The sequence below is a fragment of the Scyliorhinus canicula genome, chromosome 3, assembly GCF_902713615.1.
Source record: "Scyliorhinus canicula chromosome 3, sScyCan1.1, whole genome shotgun sequence".
NCBI classification, from domain to species: domain Eukaryota; kingdom Metazoa; phylum Chordata; class Chondrichthyes; order Carcharhiniformes; family Scyliorhinidae; genus Scyliorhinus; species Scyliorhinus canicula.
In genome coordinates, this window is record NC_052148.1 from 51,038,343 (window position 1) to 51,054,657 (window position 16,315).

The window sequence follows — 16,315 nt, forward strand, 5'->3', positions numbered from 1 at the left end:
AATAGATCTGGAAGGACATATCTTGTGATTATTTACAAGCCTAAATCATTTCTTTATAGCGCAGAGTTGTCTATCTAACCTAACTCACTGTTAAAATTGGATGGAAATGCTTGTGTGCTTTAGCATTGCAATATTACGCTACTCACTCTCATTTTTCCTCGGTTTAAAATCAGAGAGCGTGCATTGAATACCTCCCAGTCTGGAGAACTGCAGCTTACTGTTGGAAATTTGAAACCAGAAGAAACCTATTCCTTTAGGATCACAGCCTACAACAATTTTGGACCGGGGCAAAGTTCACAACCTATTAAAGTATCTACTCAGCCTGAGCGTAAGTAGTTGAAGAAGCTGGTAATAACGGCAGAGAACATTCTCATTGATCGCGGCTAAAGATCTGAATGGTTACAATGATGCGTTCTAACTCTGATGCCAAAATGCCTTTCCTTGTCAATGTCCTGCGATTCCCACAGAAGTGTGCATGTGTGTGTGTGTCAATGTGCATGTCTGTGTGTGGCTGAGTGTGCATCGGATCAGGCTTGTCAATGGATACTCCATACGCCCTCATTGTTATGATTTTCTTAACACCTCGAAATTGCCAAATTTTATCTCACCAAATGGATTGATTTAAGGATTTTGTTTCGGGTGCAGGGTAGGGAGTTTGTTCTATTGTGTGTAAGTGGGCTTGCCTGTTAAATGGGACTGTATTGATCTATCTCATTAGAATAGGGTATAGAGGTCTGTACTATCTCGCTAAAATGAAACTCATAGCCATTTCCTCTTGAAGCCACTTAATGTGATGTTGGCCAGAAGTGAAGCACTTCCTGTGAGGCAGAGATAATTGAGGAGGAGAATCTAACTGGGCAGCATTTCCAATCCTTTTGCAGAGCAGCACTGGGAAATTCATGGGAACAAGTTGCTGGCTTTTTCTTAAGAAAGCTAGGTGAAGAATGTCACAGGTAGCCATGTACCAGAATCACATGCACATCGTTGCGGCACTCCAGCATGTGGCCCAATCAGAACGGGCCATGTCTGCAGGCATCAAGAGCATTGGCCTGGTGCTGGCTGACCTGAACCAGACACAGAGGGAGCTGGCACAGATCCTGATGTACCACCTAGGGCCCCCGAGGTAGGAGGAGGTGATGGAGTCGGTGCCGGTAACTCCTGCAGGGGAGTTGCTGGAACACCGCAGCACCTGAATCCCCCCACCCACCTGCTCTGGCGCATCCAATGGGCAGCGGGCAAACCAGGGTGGCGCCACATCACGGGATTCCTTGACGACAGCGGGCCTACCAAGCTCGGTTCCTCAAGAGGACGGCTGCCAAAGTAGACCCAGGTCATAGGGCGATAATTACAGCAGGCCGCCTCTATTCCTGATGTACCACCTGGGGACCCACCTAGACGGAGCATTAGGGCATGGAAGGCCAGGATGTTAGACACCGGTTAAGTTGGCAAAAGTGAAGAACATAGGTTAGCGATAGGGGCTAGGGCACAATACTTGCATATAGTACAACAAACATCTATTCACCAAAGTAGCGAACTGCCTCTGTGCTTTATTTGAGGGGTGTAAGGGATGAGCAAGGCTGGGTGCAGTGGGTGTGTCGGGTGGTGGAATGGTTGTGTGGGGAATGGGCGTTGGAGGTGAGCACGGGACAGGGTCCCTTGGCCAGTCAGAGGCCACCCCCAGTGTCATCCCCGGAGGTGGCAGGGCTAGAAATGTGGGAGTGCCATGTGGTCGGGCCGACCTGGCCCATGGCCCATCACTGCTCGCTGCCCCAGTACCCAGCCCTGTCCATCCCCCTGACCCTGGATTCCGTCCACACTTCCACCACCCAGGGGTTCGATGGGACCATGCGATGGAATGGTCAACACGCATGCTGGGATCACGCAGGCAGATGGTAGAAAATGCTACCGAAGACAGGAGTCAGACATTGTCAAATAATGCGGAGCACCAGCGCTCATAACGGAGCGGGTCATCATCATCCTCCATCCCATGGACAAGACCCTCTATCCCATGGGCCAGGCAGATTCCAACCTTTCCGGTTGGATACCTTCCGGTCTGCAGGGAGTGAAATGCAGAGATGTTAGCATGGTGCGTACTCCCCTGCCCCACTAAGTTGAAACGTCTTTCCAGTGGCCCGGACTGCAGTGCTGCCCGTGACTCCGCACCCCCCCCCCCCCCCCCCCCCCCCCCACCTCCACTGCCGGCAGTTCCCACTGCCACTTTTCCCTCCGACCACACCACAGGCCCCATCGGTGCCTAGACCAAGGGGGCCTCTGGCCCTGGCACCCATCCCTGCCAACAGGAGTACCGATGGCTGGCACAGCTGGATGGCTGCCTTGCAGTTTGCATAATGGTATTCCATGCCTCGACACCCTGGTCCCAAGGGATCCAACCACACGTCCCATCTCCTGGTTCCCCACCACTACCCCTGCCCCCGGCCCTGACATAACTGTGCTGTAACAAGATAGGTTACTCCCTGAGTACCTGAATAACTATTTCACCCCATGTTTACCACAGTAAAAAGGATAAAAGATCGATTAGCCTACGATGGTTTTCAGTTAAAGTCATTCAGCAGTTCAGGCTTTTGCTTTGATGCTTCTTCCTTCTAAGTATGGGAGGGTTTTCTCTGGTAAGGTTGTCTGTTTTCTTTGTAAATTCAAGATCACAGCATGCATGGTAGTGGTTAGCACTGCTACCTCACAGTGCAAAGGATCCAGGCTCAATTCCAGACTTGCAAGTTAGAAGGAATGGCTATGCTAAAATTGCCCCTTAGTGGGGTTAAGGGGTTATGGGGATAGGGTGGGGGTTGTAAGCCTAGGTAGAGTACTTACTCAGAGGGTCGGTGCAGGCTCGATAGGCCGAATGGCCTCCTTCTGTACTGCAGGAATTCTGCGATTCTAAATAGTAAGTGCTAGGCACTCACTGGTTTTAGAACAATGAAGCAGTCACTTCAGTACAGAGAAAGCACCTACTCTCTTCAAGGTCTTCTGCCCAGCTCTGTGAGAAGCAGGACCAATCACTGACTGTTGTCAGCCGGAGAACTGTCCATGACCAACCCACATGTTGCCAGCCAGCCAATAAAACCAACATCCTCCAAATCTGGCTCTCAAGATGCCCTTGGCGACAAAGGGTCTGTGTTGCCCCATCGAAAAATAAATCCTGGAACACACTGTCTTGACTAGAACAGAACATAGAATGCAGCAGGAGGCCATTCGGCCCATCGAGTCTGCACCGACCCACTTAAGCTCCACCCTATCCCCATAACCCAATAACCCCTGCTAACCTTTTGGACACTAAGGGCAATTTAGCATGGCCAATCCACCTGCACATCTTTGGACGGTGGGAGGAAACCGGAGTACCCGGAGGAAACCCACACAGACACGGGGAGAACGTGCAGACTCTGCGCAGACAGTGACCCAGCGGGGAATCGAACCTGGGACCCTGGCACTGTGAAGCCACAGTGTTAGTCACTTGTGCTACCGTGCCGCCCAACAGAGGAGGTTGTCTGAGCTTAAGTCCACTGCTTAAAGGCACATCACCATCATGAGTCCACAGACCAAAAATGATGGAATGGAAGAAAGAAAATCAAAATGAAGGACTTTAACTTACCTTCCCCTTAGAGGAATGAAACATCATTGCAAGAACGTTTCACACCAAGGTACATGACACAAAACACACATCCATTCACCCTTCCTTTCTTACCTAATTTCCCCCAATCCTTATTTCTGCCACTTATTAACATTTAAACCCATGACAATGCAGCCACAATAATGTCTTTTTCAGGAATATGCACAATTTTCACATTGAAAGGTTTCAACAATGAACTCCAATGGAACAATCTTGCATTCCAAATTTTATTTTTTCTATAAACGCGAGTGGTTATGGTCCGTATAGACTAAGCTTTGTTTATTTTTATGCCGGACATTTACTTCAATGTGTAGAAGGGCTAGGTGCAATGCTCAGGCTTCCTTCTCAATGGCGAAGTACTTTCTTTGGCACATATAGTTTATTTTGAAAAAAGTATCCCACCAGCCCCTCTATTTCTGCCTCATCATCCTGTAGTAACATCACTCCTATCCCAGGTCACTGGTGTCCATGGCCAATTTAAAGGGTTTGGAAAAGTCTGGGACGGCCAACACTGGTTTGCTACCAATATGGCCCTCAATTTCTCAAACGCTGTTTGGCATTCTGTGGACCATACCATTTTTTGTTTGTTTCTGCAATATCATAGAATCATAGAAGTTACAGTGCAGAAGGAGGCCATTTGGCCCATCGAGTCTGCACCGCCTCTTGGAAAGAGCACCCTATCCAAGCCCACACCTCCGCCCTATCCCCATAACCCAGTAACCCCACCCAACACTAAGGGCAACTTTGGACACGTGTATTGGATGACTGCCTCTGTCTGATATGGATATTGTTTTATCAGGTTGGAGTCACCTACGTCCGCATCCTGTTCAGTTAATGTAGTTCACCCATGGGTTCACCCTACAAATCTGTTTATGCTTTTGCAGTATCCTTATAAGATATTGTTATTGCTCTTCTTTTAAATAGGCAAACTATTTAAATGTTCATCTCTTCCCCTACCTCACTCTTATCTCTGCCCTCTTCCTCTTATTCTACCACCTGACACACTTGTTCCTTCCTATCCTCTTCCCTACAATGATATTTTTTCAACATATTTATGTGACACAATCGGTCCTTCTTCCTATGGTCTGGTAAGTCACCTTACTCACCCTCCTCACTACTTTATAGGGGCCTCTGAATTTCACTTTCAGAGGTTCACCCTGCACAGGCAACAATACCAGTAACTGATCTCCAGCTTGTATATTCTGGACCTGGCATGTTTGACTGCCCACATTTTCATTCTTGCTCCCAAAACCTCTTTGGCTGCCTGAAAAGATCCTGTGAGTCTGTGCAGAAACAGAGACATGTAATCCAACATGGGGGTTTCATCCTTTTGTTTTAGAAAGATCTCGCTCATCAATTTAAATGGACCCCGTATTTCATGGCTATAAACCAATTCAAATGGACTGAACCTAGTAAATTCATTCGTAGAATCCCTGGTGGCAAGTAGTAAAAAATCCAATCCCTTGTCCCAATCTCTTGGATATTCATAGCAATAGGCTCTAACCATAGTTCGCGAGTGGGCCGATATCTCTCCAAAGCACCCTAATCGTGGGTTGTGGGTGATCGGCAGTTGACTTTAGTTGCTTGACGTTCAACATGGGTTCTTATCACAGAAGGTAGTGAATTCTTAAATCGTTCCAAGAGAATTATTTCTCTTGGCGCTTCATAGTTAATTTCAACTCCCAATGTTCACAGTCACCTATTAAAATAGTTCTGCTTAACCCTTTCAAATTTAACACATGTTTGTCCCAGTTGTTTCCTTAAATGCTGAAACATTTGCCGCTATGCCTCTGGAACTAATTTATATGCACACAGAAAAGCCTTTCTTACCTCATCTTAATCCTTCAACACCCTCTCTGACAGGGAAATATAAACTTCCTGTGCCCACTCTGTCAATTTACTTTGCATGTGTAATGTTCACTTTTTCTTCAGCCACTCCATTTGGGTTGTTATTTTCTCAAATGCCATGAAGAATGCCTCTACTCCCTTTTCCTTAAATTTTGGTAGCGCCTAAATAAATTTAAGCATATCCCAACTGGGTACTTTTGTAGGGTTAAGCTCGCCTCTATCTCCTGGCAGCTCCTTTTAATTTCTACTGCTTTAAGCTGGAACTTTCTCTCTTTTGCCTTTTCTTCTCTCTCTAATTGCAGCTTTCTCATTTCAATTTCCATTTGAGAAGCTCTATCTCTTTCTTTTTGCTGCATCTCCATTTCTTTTTCCATTTTAAAAAATTCCCTCTCATGCTCAAACTGCAACCGAATTCTCGTTAGCTTGTTTTCCTCACCAGAAAATGCTTCTGATGCTACATTTCTTGGATTACTTGCTCATGGTTCACCTCTTCTCAACTCTCTCAGAGGCATCCTGCAGGAACCAATGACTGACTGTTGTCAGTCAGAACACTGTCCCTGGCCAACTGACATGTTGCCAGCCAGCCAATCACATCCACTTCCTCCAAAGCTGGTTCTCAAGATTCCCTCGGTGCTGACGAGTCTGTATTCTCCCCTCCAAAAAACAAATCCTGGAACACACTGTCCATTGCTTAAAGGAGCATCCTGATTGTGAGTCTACAGACCAAAAATAATAAAATAAAACAAAAGAAATGGGAACAAAGGGAAATCAAAAGGAAGGACTGTCACACTATCCATCCATATGTGACCCATTATGGTTAAGCTGCAAACATGAGTAAATGTTATTAAAGGATCTTTACAGACTCTGATTCGAAACTAGGTGGAAATTTAATTATACAAACCTGGCTCGTGTTGGAAAATTCTGACAAGATAACTCTAACCAAGTGTAGTGTGCTGAATGTCCCCTGGCTCATCATGGATATGGTAAAATAGAATGACATTTGTTTTTTATTGTAGCTTTTTCTGTGCTCAGGTATCCAATCTAAAAGGCCCATTGTGCTCTAATCCCAATAGTATCCCCATCGATTATGTTATTACTGCAATTTCTCCGAGTATAAATTCTTAGCACCTAATCTCGGTATGTGACTGTAATCCATTTTAATGCTGTAAAAGTTCTGTTAAAATGATTACCCGTACATGCAGGTTGGATCAGATACCAATGAAACATATGGAAATGTGGGGAAGTGAACCCAGATTCTACCTCTTTAATCAGTTTAAGAGCTCATGGCAAGATCCCTCTTTTTGAAATAATCACCTGAAGTATAAGAGCCTGGCTTTCAACGAGTGCTTTGTATCTCAAGATTAAATTGTGCTGTGATGCATTCTCTGGTTTGTAGATGGGCTCCAGTTTATATTTTTCCAATACTGAAGAGAAGATTGAACACCCTATTTAATTACTTTAGCCTAATCTCTATATTCCATACGAACCTTTGTGAAATGCTGCCCTGTCTTAAAGATGTTATCAGAATATGAAGGTGCCAGGCATCTTTGGCTTACAGAGGCATGTCTTTATGAAATAAATTGAATTACAGTCCTGAAGAAGACCATTTGGAGTTTTATAACATTCATTTGGGTATAGAATTTTCTGTGGTAAAATTAATGCACTGGAATCCTGCTGGACATGCTGGCACCTGAGACAAATTCCCAGTAACTGTTTCCGTGCTCAAAGTTCTGCATCGACTACTTAAAATTAATGTTGGTAGACTATTAATTGCACAGGGCGTCATTGCCAAGTCTGCTCCATGCCTCACCTAACATCCACATCTGTGCATTTAACAAGGAGAGTCACTGGATAGCAACAAGAAATGCTACAATGGATTTTTAAAATCCAAATAATTTGGGAAAGTTAATACAGAAAGACAGTAAAAATTATACACAAGAGAACAGTTTGAAGAAAGAATTTGAAGAAATTCGTCACTCACCATCCTGAAGGCAAGCAAGTTCCAGTCGATCAGGCTGACCGTGTGCATAAAACCCTATTCGCACATCTACGTTTATCACTCGCAGGAAATGGTCCAGCCCCGATTTTGAATGCTTGCAGTGAATAAAAACACCCTACATGTTCTGGCAATTTATTCCAGATAATGGTCTGGAAAAGAAAGTACCTTTAACATCTAAGCTTAGTGCTGTATGTAATTATACTGATCATTACTGTTCACCCACCACTCTTCTCGATATATTGCATCCCTCCCCAATTGACACCAGGTTAAACAGAACACAAGGAGCAATGTTATAGTCCCTCGCTGGCAGGTTTGACGGCGGTGAAGCTATGAAATGCAATCAATGGCTTGGCTACCGCCTACCTGCCACCCAGATGTGTCTCCCATTTGTGAGGAGGGATGCTCCAGATGTCAGACTAGCCGCCTGCCCTCGGGCCTGTTGGGGCCCTTAAGTAGCCAATTAATGGCCATTTAAGAGCCTCACCACCCCAACCTTTATTTTACCTGTGGCAGGTAGAAACCCAGAAGAGTTGGGTATACCGGCAGTTTTAGGTGCACAGGTTTGTGTCAGGCAAAGGTGGGGAAGGGGCTGGTGCTCCTCTTTTGTGGGTTCCCTGGGAAGTCCTATGATCATACCATCTTTAGTCCAAGTGCCTCCCAAGACACACCCTAATTTAACCCACCAACCTCTTCACTCACCTCACTGGGGCCTGTCAGCCAACTCCCACCTCTAACTCTGATTTACTTTCAGTCTGGCTTCCTTAGCTCCCACTCTTTCCGAACTGGCTGTAGTCCCATCATTGAATACTGCTCAAACCTGGTGCTGCTGGGAATGCTGATGTCCGGCATCTCTCTAAGGCAGGACCTCCTCCCCAAATGAGGGCAGAAGCCTCACTCTTAGCCAATTAATGTCTTGCTGTATGTTAAATGGCTGCCGGGCAGCCAGTATCAACAGGAATGTGATCCCATCCAGCTGGTAGAGCAAGATCCCTCGCCCTACGAAAAATCCTACTCATATATACAGACAGAAGAATTCTATCTCTTCTTGCACGATGATTAAAAGGGCAGAAAGGGGGTGGGAGGTAATATATAGGGTTGAAATCATTGTCCACTCCATTACACTGTAAAAGACCATATATACAAGTAGTAGAATGCCAGTATGCTCAGACATAGCTGATAGACTGTATCTGTGGTGGATAGTGAGGGAACCAATAAGAGGGAAAATCATACCAGACCTGATCCTCTCTAACCTGGCTGCAGCAGATGCATCTGTCTATGACAGTACCGGTAGGAGTGACCACCACACAGTCCTTTTGGAGACAAAGTCCTGCCTTTACATTGAGGGTACCTTCCAACATGTTGTGCAGCACTCCCACTGTGCTAAATGGGATAGACTTCAAACAGATCTATCAACTCACAAATGTTAACCAAGAGGCACTTTGGGCCAGCAACAGAATTGTATTCAACCCATTTGTAACCTCAGGCCTGGCATATCCCCCACTCTACCATTACCATCATGCCAGGGAATCAATCCTGGTTCAATTAAGAGTTCAAGAAGGCATGCCAGGAGCAACATCAGGCACACCAAAAAACGAGGTGTCAACCTGGTGAAGCTACCACACAGTGCCAAACAGCATTAGCAGCAAGTAATAGACAGCTAACCGATGCCAAAACCAATGGATCAGATCTAAGTTCCACCATCCTGCCACATCCAGGCGCGGATGGTGGTGAACAATTAAACAACTTGCTGGAGGAGGAGGCTCCTCAAGTATTCTCATCCTCAATGATGGGAGAGCCCAGCACAATGACAAGGCTGAAGCATTCACAATAATCTTCAGCCAGAATGCCGTTGGAAAATCCATCTTGAAGTCCTCTGGAGATCCCCAGCATCACAGATGCCAGTCTTCAGCCAATTCGATTCACTCCACATGATATCAAGAAACGGCTACTCCAGAACTTGCTGTGCCCCCCGCCAAGCTGTTCCAGTACAGGTACAACACTGACATCTATGTGGCAATGTGGAACATTGCCCAGGTATGTCCTGTACACAAACAGCAGGACAAATGCGACCTGGCCAATTACTGCCCTATCAGTCTACTCTCAATCATTAGTAAAGTAATTGATAGGGATCATCAACAGTGCAATCAAGCGGCACTTAATCAGTGATAACCTGCTCACAGATACTCAGTTTGTGTTCTGCCAGGATCACTGTGCTCCTGACCTCATTACAGCCTTGGTTCAAACATGGAAAAATGAGCTGAACTCTAGAGGTGAGTTGAGAGTGATTGCCGTTACTATCAAGACCAAATTTGACTGAGGATGAACAAGGAGCCCTAGAAAAACTGAAGTTAATGGGAATCGGTGGAAAACGCTCTGCCTTTGGAGCCATAGCTAATCCAAGGGAAGAGGTGTATGGTTGTTGGAGGTCCATCATCTCAGTTCCAGGACATCACTGAAGGAGTTCCTCAGGTAATGCCTGAGGCACAACCATCTTCAGATGCTTCATCAATGTCCTTTCCTCCAACATAAGGTTAGAAGTGGGGCTGTGACTGATGACTGCACAATGCTCTGTACCATTTGTGATTCCTCAGTTACTGAAGCAATCCGTGTGCAAACGCAGCAAGACCTGGACAATATCCAGGCTTGGGCTGACCTGTGGAAGTAACATCCACACCACACAAGTGCCAGACAATGACCATTTCCAATAAGAGAGAATGTACCCATTGTCCCTTGACATTCAATGGCATAATGATCACTGAATTCCCCACTATCAACATCCTGGGGTTGCCATTTACCAGAAACTGAACTGGACTAGATACAGAAATACTGTGACAACAAGAGCAGGTCGAAGGCTAAGAAGCCTGTGGCAAGTCATTCACCTCCTCACTCCCCAAAGCCTGTCCATAATCTGCAAGGCATAAATAAGGAATGTAATGGAATACACTCCACTTGCCTGGATGAGAGCAGCTCTAGCAACACTCAAGAAGTTAACACCATACAGGACTAAGCAACCTGATGATTACTACCCCTTCTACAAACATTCATTCCCTTCACCACTGATGCTCAGTAGCAGCCATGTGTACCATCTACATGATGCACTGCAGGAACTCACCAAGGCTCCTTAAACAGCAACTTCCAAAGCCACGACCACTACCACCTTGGACAAATGCAGCAGATACATGGGATCACCACCACCTGGAAGACCCTTCAAGCCACTCACTAACAGCTTTGGGAAACGTCCTGCCATTCCTTCACTATTGCTGGGTCAAAATCCTGGAACTCCTTCCCGAATAGCACTGTGGGTGTACCTATATCACATGGACTTCAATGATTCAAGAAGGCAACTCAGCACTACCTTCTCAAGGGCAATTGGAGATGGGCAAGCCACCTCTTCAGCTACACATTTGCCTGGGCTATCTCTAACCTTTAACAATGAAACTTGAAAATGTAATGTCTGAATACATCCAGTCATGTCACCATACTCCATGGATGAGCCTATACATCTGCGCGTATAATGTAAATAAAATGATAGAACACAGACAATCTAAAACTCACTGTTAAACTGAGAAAATTAAAAAGAGTAAGACAACTTGGCTGGAAAAGTTTATTGTTTCCCGAAGAAAGAATTACATTCCTCAGCAATAATACAATTCAATGCAGTTGTTGATAAGAATATTTGAGGTTAATTCTGCATCAGTGACCTCTTGGCTCTTCAAAGAGGGTGCAAGATTCTTCATTCATTCATAGGGTGTGGGCATCGCTTTCGGGGCCTGCATTTATTGCCCATCCCTCATTGCCCTTGAAGTGAATGGCTTGCTAGGCCATTTCAGAGAGCGTTTATGAGTCTATCACATGTGGGACAGACCAGGTAAGGATGGCAGATCCGAAAGGGCATTAGTGAACCAAATGGAGTTTTTCCAACAATGGTTTCATTGGACTTTTAATTCCATATTTTTATTCAATTCAAATTTCACCATCTGCCATGGTTTTAGGTCCTCAGAGCATTACCCTGGGTCTCTGGATTGCTAGTCCAGTGACAATACCATTTACCCAACACCTCCCCTTAAGGTGAATTGATAAAAGCCTTGACCCCCTACATGTTTGCTCTAACTTGGACAAATTTCACAACTTGTTCTGTAAACTACAGAATGCTTACTGCTCCACTGTTGGCAAGGTTGTTGGCCATAGGGAACTTGGCTAGGACTAGATCCTGGCTACTTCCAGGATGTTACTGATCTAACATAGCTCCCGTGACATTCTTACTCATTCTCATCATTTCTGGTCCAGGATTTCCCTGCAAAAAATGGGTTGGAAAAAATGGGAAGCAAAACGAATAAGCAAACCCTTGCAGTGTAAATTGAGAACACATACTGTCCTTAAAGAGTTAAAACTCTGGAAACTGGATTCAGACACTCTTTTGAAAAATGAACAGCATGCTCTAAATTTGAAAAATCGAAACTATGCAAGGCTGTGATAGGAATTAATTTAATTTGTGCTAATGTGTCTGAAAATGTTGATTTGGTCAGGATTAAGATGTTAACATTATTTTTAAAATGTCTAACGCTTATTAGAATCACATTATAAAGATTGTGTTTAATGCATCAGAAAGGGGGCTAAAAGGATTAGCTGCAGTTTAGCACAGAGCTTCCACATCTGCTTAAAATGTAAAATTTCACTAACGGACTGGCAGTTCTGGAGCGTTGATGGTCTCATTGGTTGAATTTGGCTGTAATAAGATTGGGGACTGTAAATCTGTTTATAATTTTCATTTTCACACTTTTGAAAAGAACCTGTAGTAGAGGCTGGGCTGAAGCCTCAATTACTTCACACTTAATTCTGCTCGTAAATGCTGTGAAGTCCAGCATTTCAATAGCCTATTACTATTCCAGCTGGTAATCTTATTAACATCCAAAGTGCACCGCATTGTATGAAGTGCAAGCTTCTGGAAATTAGCCTTTCCGTTAATATTACCAATGTGGGATAGAAGGACCATGACCTGAGTCGAATGAACGCCTCATCCAAAATCCGTGTTTCAGTCACAAAGCTATTTCTCTCATTATACTGATTAGGTTGATTACTTGCATGTCAAATCCTTCAGAATTTGTTTGGATTTATTTTTCTTTTCTGATGTCGCTTTTGTAGAATCAACATGACACATTAAATCAAAGTTTATTCTTTGCTGCATAACGTTTCTCCTCTTTGTATTTCAAATTTCTCACCAGTTCCTCGGTCCTGCTGGAGTTCCAATGCTTCTTGCTGATCAAAGTATTGGCTGAGAAAGCTGTTTGCTAGCATGCAGTGTAACATAATCAGTGGAAACAAATGGGACTAATTTTTCCATTATATTCATTCATATGTAGTCTGACTCCATTGGGCAAAAATGCAGGATTGCCAATTTTTAGTGTAGAGAAGCAAAACATTCCAGACGGATAGGGTAAAATTCTCTCAACCCCATTCCCAGTGGTCATGGACTGAAGACTGAATACTCATTTACAATAACTGACACCACATTAGCAATCAGACAGGCCACAGCATGTTTAACTATGAGAGATAGACACACGCCCCACTGGTAGAGTAGGAGGTACCCAACCCTCCAGGGCTAGAAATCAGCCATGTTTTGGGAATTGCTTTATACCAAAGAGAATCATAAGCGGGATCCCTTCCTCAGCTGATGTATGCATCATTTTCTGAGTCAGATTGCTTGTCAGACATCCAGGGCGGGATTCTCTGACCCCCCGCTGGGTCGTATTCTCCGGCGCCGGTTTTCAAGCAGGGGTGGGGATCACGCCGCGCCATTGGCAGTGCCCCCCACCCAGCAATTCTCCGGGCCCCGATGGACCGAGTGGCCATCAGTTTCTGGCCAGTCCTGCTGGCGTGGATTGGACATGGTCCCACACAGCGGGACCTGGCTGGTAGTCCGGCTGGTGCGGTCCTCGGGGGGGGGGGGGGGGGGGGGGGGGGGGGGGGGGGGGCATGGAGGGATCCGGCACCGCGGGAGGGGGGGGGGGGGGCTCGGTGGCCTGGCGCACCATCGGGGCCCACCGATCTGCGGGTGGATCTGTGCCGTGGGGGTACTCCTTCCTTCCACGCCGGCCACTGTAGGGCTCCGCCATGGCCAGCGCGGAGAAGACACCCCCTGTGCATGCGCTAGAATATGCAGGCCGGTCTGCGCATGCGCGGAGCCACACCGGCGGTTCTGCGCAATGTCTAACTCGCGCCGGCCCTTCACCGCCGGTTCACGGGCGCCAACCCCTCTGGCGCCGGCCTAGCCCCCGGACGTGCAGAGGATTCCACAACTTCCGTTCGTCCCGACGCCGGACTGGTTCACGCCACTTTTTACGCCGGATTCGGACCATCGCGTGGAATCGGGAGAATCCCACTTAACAGGTCAATTGGTAGGAAAAAGAAAAATTAAACTCTGAAGCGCTGGGAAGCGGAAATAAATTAGAAAATATGTCAAAGATACAGTCGGCTATCCAGCATCAAAAAGAGACAGAACAAAACAAGGTGGGAATCTTTATCAGAATCCAGAACACCGGAAATATTTACTTTTCTTTTTCAGATACCAATCAATCTGTGGATTTCTGTAATTTTTTTTATTGCATCATAGTGTTGTTCCTTCATATATTTACCATTTTTCTTCCATGCTAAACAGTGCAGGTTCCGGGACGAGCGGAAAATTTTAAAGTTGTTGCTGCTTCACCAACTTCCATTGTGGCCTCCTGGAACCCCCCTGCTTATGGGAATAATCCAATCCAAGGCTACAGGCTGTTTTGGATAGAGGTCACTGGCAAGAAAGAACAGGTGCGTTCATGTGACTGCAGAATCTGTAATTTTTTTTGAACTCAGTTTAAATTTACATGTTGTATAAATTACAAATTGTATAAAACACTGGTGAGGCCATAACTGGAGTATTGTGTGCAGTTCTGGTCGCCACATTACAGGAAGGATGTTGCTCTGGAGAGAGTGCAGAGGAGGTTTATAAGAATGTTGCCAATGCTAGAAAAATGTGGCTATGAAGAGAGATTGGATAGATTTGGGTTATTTTCTTTGGAACAAAGAAGGCTGAGGGGTGACTTACTTGAGGTATGCAAAATTATGAAGAGAAGAGATAGGGTGGACAGGCTAGAATTGTTCCCTTGGTGGAGAATTCTAAAACCAGGGGACATGGTTTCAAGATCAGTGGCCGAAGGTGTAGAGCGAAGATGAGTAAAAACCTTTTTACACAGAGGGGAGTTAATGAGAGTCTAGAATTTGCCCGAGTCGGTAATGGAGGCAGAGACCCTAAAGTCTTTTAAAAGATATCTGGATCTGCACCTTAAGTGCTCTAAACGGCATGGCTAAAGACCAGGAAGATGGGGGGCGGGATTCTCCGTAGCCCTTCGTAACGCGGGTTGCCTGCGAGAAAAATCGGTGTTAATGACTCCGGCGTAGGGGCCTTCTTTAAGGCCGCTATTCTCCGTTCCCGGAGGGGCTAGCAGCTGACTGACGCTATACGCGTCAGTTTCTCCAGCTGCGGAAGTGGTGAGACCCGGCGTTTTTTGGAGGATAAGGAGGAGAGAGACAGGGGGGGTGTGTGTTCCGGCATTTGGGGTGTGTTCCGGCATTTTGGGGGGGGGGGGGGTGTGTGTGTATGTTCCGGCATTTGTGGGGGGGGGGGGGGGTGTGTGTGTGTGTTCCGGCATTTGGGGGGGGGGGGGGTGTGTGTGTTCCGGCATTTTGGGGGGGGGGGGTGTGTGTGTGTTCCGGCATTTGGGGGGGGGGGGGTGTGTGTTCCGGCATTTGGGGGGGGGGGGGTGTGTTCCGGCATTTGGGGGGGCGACGGATGCCCGGGGCCAACGCACCGTCGCCCCCCCCCCCCTCTGTACGCCGCTGCCCCCTACCCCAACCCCCCCCCTCACCACCCCTACCCCCTTCACCACCCCTACCCCACTCCAACGCCGCACCACCCCCCCCCCCCCCACTAACGGAGGAAGGAAGGGGGGAAGGAGGAAGGAAGGGGGGGAGGAGGGGGGAGGAGGAAGGAAGGGGGGGAGGAGGGGGGAGGAGGGAATGGAAGGGGGGGAGGAGGAAGGAAGGGGGGGGAGGAGGAGAGGGGGGGGGGGGGGGTGTGGGTACCGGCCTTCAGAGGGAGGGGGACGGGGGTGTGGGTTGCGGCCGTTGGGGGTGGGGGGTTGCGGCGTTGAGGAGGGGGGGGGGGAAACCCGGCGTTGAGGAGGGGGGGGGGGAACCCGGCGTTGAGGAGGGGGGGGGGAAACCCGGCGTTGAGGAGGGGGGGGGGGAACCCGGCGTTGAGGAGGGGGGGGAACCCGGCGTTGAGGGGGGGGGGAACCCGGCGTTGAGGGGGGGGGGAACCCGGCGTTGAGGGGGGGGGGGACCCGGCGTTGGGGGGGGGGACCCGGCGTTGAGGGGGGGGGGAACCCGGCGTTGAGGGGGGGGGCGGTTGCGGCGTTGCGAGAGATGGGGGGCGGCGTTGGAGGGGGGTAGGGGTGGTGGGGAGGGGGGTAGGGGCGTTGGAGGGAGGTAGGGGTGGTGAGGGTAGGGGGCAGCGGCGTACAGAGGGGGGGGGGGGCGTTGGACCCGGGCATCCGTCGCCCCCCCCTCTCTGCCCGCCGCTGCCCCCAAACCCCCCCGATGCCGCAACCCACCCCCCCCCCCGATGGCCGCAACCCACCCCCCCCCGATGGCCGCAACCCCCCGATGGCCGCAACCCCCCCCCCCCCCCCCCCCCGATGGCCGCAACCCACCCCCCCCCCGATGGCCGCAACCCACTCCCCCCCCTCCGATGGCCGCAACCCCCCCCGATGGCCGCAACCCCCCGATGGCCGCAACCCACCCCCCCG

At 47.9% G+C, this 16,315-nt stretch overlaps 1 protein-coding gene across 1 annotated transcript in view; it reads left to right on the plus strand.

The window, feature by feature from the left end:
• The window catches only part of dcc (DCC netrin 1 receptor), a 1,518,136-nt gene that overhangs the window by 1,140,838 nt on the left and 360,983 nt on the right, over window positions 1–16,315 (plus strand). The window contains exons 11-12 of the mRNA XM_038792949.1: window positions 174–328; window positions 14,128–14,276. Coding sequence (XP_038648877.1) covers window positions 174–328; window positions 14,128–14,276 — 304 coding nt within the window. The remainder of the gene's footprint in view (window positions 1–173; window positions 329–14,127; window positions 14,277–16,315) is intronic.